This window comes from Eucalyptus grandis, chromosome 3 (assembly GCF_016545825.1).
Source record: "Eucalyptus grandis isolate ANBG69807.140 chromosome 3, ASM1654582v1, whole genome shotgun sequence".
NCBI lineage: Eukaryota > Viridiplantae > Streptophyta > Magnoliopsida > Myrtales > Myrtaceae > Eucalyptus > Eucalyptus grandis.
In genome coordinates this window covers 7,600,916-7,607,856 of record NC_052614.1, presented here as the reverse complement: position 1 = coordinate 7,607,856, position 6,941 = coordinate 7,600,916, and the positions used below count along the sequence as shown (strand labels likewise).

Genomic DNA, 6,941 nt, shown 5'->3' with positions numbered 1-6,941 from the left:
CATCTATGTCTGCGAACTTGACCTATATAGGACAAAATGTAGATGAGCCTCGGCCGAAAATGGCCGATAGGCGAATCCCCACAAACCGACGATGGGCTCCAGGAATCGTCCCCTTTTTTGATATCCTAGGACATTTGCCGGAACTGAACAAATAATTGGTGATGAGATAGATCTACCAATCATTTTTCGGTCTTCGTCAAGCCTACTCTGAAGGTGACTTGATCGTGACAGTATATATTCCAGTTTCCAAATGGAGGAATGAGTATTCCGAAACTCTCATATCCAATTCCGAAACTTTCTTTCAAGAGGTCCAAACATGGCGTCCGACCTCCACGTAGCCGCTGTAAAAGGGGATGTGCCTTATTTGCTTGAGTTGCTCGCAAAAGATAAGCTGCTTCTCAATAAAAACATGACTGAGAATCAAGCTGAGACTCCTTTGCACATTGCAGCCATGCTCGGACACTTGGATTTTGTGGAAGAGGTGCTAGCTCGGAAGGCTGAGCTGGCAAAATATCAAGATTCTCAGGGATCAACCCCTCTCCATCTCGCGGCAGCAAAAGGGTTCCTTAACATAGTGGTAAGCTTGTTAAGAGTCAACCCTGATATGTGTAATGTTTGTGACATATACAAAAGAAACCCTCTTCATGTTGCGGCCATGAAAGGCCATGTGGATGTGTTGGAATACTTGATTCAAAAGAGACCTAATGCAGCCCATAGTTCCATTGAACATGGCCAGACAATCCTGCATTTATGCGTGATGCATAACAGACTAGAAGCTTTGAAATTTTCGATAGATATCTTACCCAGTGATCTCATCAACTCAAGGGACCAACGCGGTAACACGATTTTGCATTTGGCTGCTACATATGGAGAAGCTAAGGTATGTTCATACAATTAAACCTCTGCACTAGTCAAATTTAGTGAGCTTATTAATAAGAAAAGGCAGTTCTAAGATATGTGAGTATTCTAGAATATTCATAAGCTAAAAGATATCCATTTATAAATCGTTGCAGGTTATGATATTTAAAAAAAGGGGAAGTCATTGGTCTGTATAATTCACTCCAACTTTACACTTCACGCTATTTTGATACTAATTTTATCTACATCAGAAGGAACATCAAATCGAAAATAGCAAAAGAGTTTCAACAAGGGATGAGTATCCCTTTTGAAGGCATCAAATAGTAGTCACAAATACTAGAGGCCTAAAAAACGTTAATAGCGAAGTTAATCCTGAAAAGTATGTGACGTGGGCTTGTCTAGTTCAAATTTGACCCCCATTGGTACATTTTGGTGTTATTTTCATGCAGACTATGCTCTTCTTGACTAATAAAGGAGTTAAATCAAACATTAAGAACTCCAGAGGTTTCACAGCACTCGACCTATTAGCACAAGGCAAAAGCGAGGAAAGAAAGAGAAAGTGGCAAAACAATATGCATAAGACGCTGATGGTGGTAGCGGCATTGCTAGCTACCATGGCATTCCAAGCCAGTATTACCCAACCAGGTGGCCTTTTTGAAGGAAATTCCACTAATGCAGGCACATCTATAATGGCGGAAGAGGATCCGGGAGTGTACACAAGTTTCATAGTATGTAACACGATAAGCTTCATCGCATCGCTTAGCATTATTATGATTTTATTAAGCGGTCTTCCTTTAAAGCGGCATCGGATCATCACATGGATTGGAATGTTGGTTACGTGGGTTGCGATAACCTTCATGGCGGCAACTTATGTCATCTCCATATTCATGACCACACCGACGGCAAACCAGTCAGATACTACTACACTTACATCTGCACAGCTATCATGGGCTGGATTGGTGGTTTTTCTTTTTCTTTGCCACTTTATTCGCTTAATCCTGAAATTGGTACGCAAGGTCCTACATTTCGTCCGCGAACGCTGGACAGGAAGCAGGCCAGAGGGTCAAGGCGGGCCAGAGGGTCATACGGTTTAGTGGCTGTGTGTGTATAGCTGCAAATGTGTTTGTTCCAGAAGAAGCGCCCTGAGACTTAAGGCCCTAAAAGAGGAGATGCTATAGAGTGCATGTGTTGTTCAGTGTGCCGATTAGACAACTTAGCTATGATGCATTAGAGCATGGTATGTGCTAGTGAAAACAATAAATGTTTTAAGAGTTGAATTTATGTAAGAGATGAAGTTTAGATGTGTAATGACTGGCTGTTTTATTTGATTTGATTTGGGGCAGTTTAAAAAAAGAATGATCATCAAATTTAAAGTCCAAAAATCTCAGCCATGGGATCAATTTTATGTAGTGTAACCTGAACATATTAAAGCGGTAATTATTGACAATTAAGGAAGTTTTTTTTTTTTTTTTATGCCGAGGATCCGCCGGGTCCGCCTTTCGCTTATGCTAATCAGCAACCCACGGCCCGTGCCTAGACAGCACCTCAGACCAAGCGTCAGTACCTTGGGGGAGACTAGCACAGGACCCCACCACCATGGCCCCCCACTTAAGACGTGTTAGCAGCTGTGGAGTTTCGACCTTGTGACCTCTGTGATAAGGCGCCAATGCCGAACCAATTTAGCCACCCACCGGTGGGTGACAATTAAGGAAGTTTGTTCCAGTAGAATTGCAAGTTTTACGATTAATTACAGCAAATCACAACGGTCGAAAGGATTATTACTTATGGACAAGATCCATTGATTACGATTTTGAAGGATTATCTATGTAGATTTACTAAGAATAGGGAACTAGAAAGTAAGCTTTAAGTTGCTTAGATATCTCAATAAAAATTATAATCATTATGATTTTTCGAGCTTAAAATAACTTGAGGTAATTTACTATCTATAAAGGTAGAGAACTACCTACCACCTACACGGACTAGAAAAACTGATTTACGATTGTCGATGTCAAAAATTGATTATAAGCTGAGCCTCTTATGACAATTTCAAGTACCTTACTATCCCAATTGTTTATTGCTATGTGATAGGAAATTTCTGTTTCAAACTGTAGCTGAATCACCACACAAAAGGGAAAGTACCAGTTAGGCATGCGATTGAGATCGTGATGATTTCAGGCAAGTTTCAATTGCAGGAGGTATGCTGTTCATAAATTATCTTTCCCTTTTCCAATTTATGATCATTTCTTTTTGCTGAACATACCTTCAAATGCTAACTAGTTTTCGAACATAAATGGGCAATCAAATTTATAGCAAGATTGCTGAGCGCACATTATGCTTAATTTTTTTGCTCACTCTAAATCATTTGCGACTATTTTGATAGGAAGACTAATTGCAAATGCACTTATGACACTATTGTTCATTTCAAGCGTCTTCTAACACAATTCATAAAGTTGAATAATCCTCCTGAAGAATCAAGTAATGTGTAGTGTCAAATAAGATTATAACAGAAGTCTTTGAAGTTTTTTTTGGTCAAATAGAAATTTCCATTCATTACCAAACTAATACATGAAAGGGAATCTTAAAAGTCACAATAACAAAGCAAACCCATAGGGCTCTAAAATAAACAAAAAGCCAGAAATCAAGGCATTTCATCAAAACATAGTTGACAGAGATCATCACAAGCTCATCCTTCAAGAATAGATCTATAACTGGATCTAAGTGAAATGATTGGTGGCCAGTCACTGAATTACACAGCAGTATCAGTGATAAGCACACACCGAGATCTCCATCTATAATTATGGCTTTGCTTTTAGGTGGTGTACGCCTAGGTTCGGTGTCCCCAATATCATCACCATACGGAGACAACATAAACATATTGAAAAGTTTCAGACATGACATTTGTGAGAGCGAGCCCTATAACTAATGCAAGATGCCAAAACTTTGAATGAAAAATATGTTGAACGAGCACGGAGTTGACATCAAAACTGTTGTGAACACTATTGAAACTAGAGGTGGAGCACTTATTTATTAAAACTTCAAAATCTAGAATTAGATCGGAGAGAAAAGCTCCAAGATATAAAATTAGGAGAGCAAAGCTCCCAAATCTAAAACTAGATCGAGAGAATTAGAAAAAAGAAACAAAAGGAAATAAAAGGAAAAGGAGCTAGGGGGAGGAGGGAGAGATCTAGATCAAATCCAACCCCCCGGCCGGGAGGCTCGTGGGATTAACGTGAAGGCGTAAAGATGGCTATATTTCTGGGAGTGAACTCTAGGCAAAACCTCAATATCCATGGGCTTATTAGTTAGATGGCAATTGGCACATACAATACTATGCTACCTAGTATTGTCATAATATCGGCCAATTTCATTGTTTTAATTAACTAAGGAAGAATTTGCAAATTGATAAAATCAGGTGGATGAATTTTCCACCCACTCTGATCTCCTTTTAAAAAATTCTCAATTCTCCCTTTGGGGCTTCAACTCTTGTCTCTAGCTATTGGGGTTTCTATTTCCATACCAGCCCAAGATATGCTTATTGATCTATATGTATTAACGAGTGGAAATCGCTGAGGTATTTATACAAACGGGTATAATCCATGGAATCACAGATCAATAATTAATTGGAATTTATAGTTATTGATCAACAAAAAAAAAAAAAAAACTCATTCCTGTAGATTAGATCAAATTGAACCCTACTAATTGGTGGAGATTCCTCGGGGAGAGTGGAAGAGACGGAAAAAATAGTTCAGATGGGGGAAGAGAGAGAGAGATGAAGAAGAAGAGATGAAGTCTTTAAAGTTGACGTGCTGCTTTTAAGAAATTGCAGGATACAGCTGGGGAGCATTTTGTGGTCACACTGTTTGCATTTAGGCTATGGAGGTCAAGGTCACACGTTCACACACGTCCATATCCGAAAAGAAAGGAAAAGCATGATGTCGATATGTCTCTAATTGTTGCTCGGCAAAAGTACCATAGAAAATTATGGTCATTGATCTTAACTAATCATGTCTAAAATTATGGTCATCTATCTATTAAGGGCCTGTTTGTAAAAAAAACAATTTATGTTCCCGGAACAAAAATTTCTATTCTTTTGTTCTAGGGACCGAAAAAATAATAGAAACGTGTTCGGTAAAAATTTTATTCCAGAAACAAAATCTATTTTTTTGTTCCCGGAAATAAATTTGGAACAAAAAATAAGAAGTAGAAAAAAGTAACTTCTTGTTCTCGAAAAAATTTTAGAATCAATTTTTCTCTCTTGTTTTTTCTTCTCTTTTTTTTTTTTTTTATTCTTCTTCTTCCTTTTACCGGTCGCCGGCCAAGTCGCCGACCTTGGCCATGGTCGGCGCCGGTGACCGGCCAAACGAGGGCTGGCAACCTTGCCGGAGTGTCGCAGCCTCGGGAGACGCTGAGCCATGACGAGGCTCGGCCTCACCTGGGTTAGGCGAGCTCGGCCTCACCATTCGTGCAACCACGGTGAGGCTAGGCCTCCCCAACCGACGCGAGGCCAAGCCTCGCCAGGCGAGCGAGGCCAACCTCATGTTGCTTGGGTGAGGCCGAGGCTCGCCGAGTCCAGCTAGCCTCCAGCGAGTTTGCGGGGCCTCGCCCGGCTTAGCAAGGTTCCGGTGAGCACACCGGACGTCGCCCGGCCAAAGAGAAAAGAAAAAGGAAAAAAAAAAGAGAGGAAAAAATAAGAAAAGAATTAAAAAATAAATAAAAAATCTAAGAATTTTACCAAACGTATTTCTATCCCGAGAATAAAAATTTTGGTAAGTTATCAAGCGCATTCTTTTGCTTACAAATTGTTCCCGACAACAGGAGAAAATTATGGTCATTGATCTTAGCCAATCATGTCTAACATTGTAAGAAGGCCTCGGGGACTATGACACTATGTTTTTCTATTAAGAGTCTTATATCAGTACATAATTCTTCAAAAATCTTCAATTCTGATATAGGAGATTCTTATGCTCAATGGTCTTGCCGCTCAAATTGGCCAATCTAAAGTTCTAACACACATGCGCAGACACGCAGAAAGACATACATGAGGGCAAAAGCCATATCTGTGAATGAATCCACTGAACATACGAAGGAATAGCCTCTATTTATATATAGGTTGTATCCTCACACGAACTTGAAGAATCGTTCCCTTACCTCACATCCCTAGGACTTTTGGATGAACCAGGCCACATACTTGCAGATAAGAATAAGGGTGATGCAGAATGCGGATGATCGATTCTTGGTAATATCATGTTACTGTAATGAGTAACTCACGATCGCCCACTTCACGCCAAAAACGTTTCTAAAAGAGTGTTGCTTTTCTCAGATTTCCATCCTGTCTAAAACTTTTATCAGAAACTTTTTTAAAGAGGAAGTTGCTTTTCTCATATTTCCATCATGTCTAAAAGTTTTTTAAATGAGGGAGTGCGTTTCTCAGATTTCTATGGGGAAGGCTATTGTAACATTGTAGCAACTGAGAAAAATGTCTGGTCGTGGTTGAAGGGAAGAACATCATCGCGATGAAGCATTTAGAGAGAAGCGACGATCAAAAGGAGAATGGTAGCTTCCTTTAGGGCAATCTACAGCAGGGACTTACAGACAAATTAAAGTTCAATTTGCCAAAACACACATTTGAGAAAGAGATTGCGGGTTTCTTCTCGATTCCCTTAAGAAATATTTGCAAGTAGATTCCAGATATCTATAACCTATATGCAATTCCAAGTTTGACTAGGTCTATAGTGTGATATCCATAAATTAATTTACTCGAGATATTGTCTATTTTGGCTCGTCCCATACCGAAATTCACACACACACACATCCCAAAATCACTTTTCCTCTATTCAATGCATATTTTGATTCATTCTTGTCCCATTTGTCATCCTAAAAGCCTACCAAGAGCTGCTTATTATTCGAGCCCTTAGGCTTGGCGATCACTCCCCGTCCTCATCGGAGTGGGTTGTTATGGGCCCATCAACGTCCATGTGGCTTGTCTCCAAACCATACACCTATTGGAGAGGGTCTCACCCTAATACCATATTGTAACATCCTTGGATTAAGTCCCTTGAAATATTATCCTCTTTAGCCCATGC

General features: G+C 39.8%; 1 protein-coding gene across 1 annotated transcript; it reads left to right on the top strand.

The window, feature by feature from the left end:
• The first annotated feature begins 316 nt into the window (after nt 1-316).
• Nucleotides 317-2,004, top strand: LOC120291609 (ankyrin repeat-containing protein BDA1-like). Its single transcript, XM_039309262.1, has 3 exons — nt 317-880; nt 1,308-1,570; nt 1,875-2,004. The coding sequence occupies exons 1-3, from the start codon at nt 317-319 to the stop codon at nt 2,002-2,004; spliced, it is 957 nt and encodes a 318-aa protein (XP_039165196.1).
• Nucleotides 2,005-6,941: the final 4,937 nt, after the last annotated feature.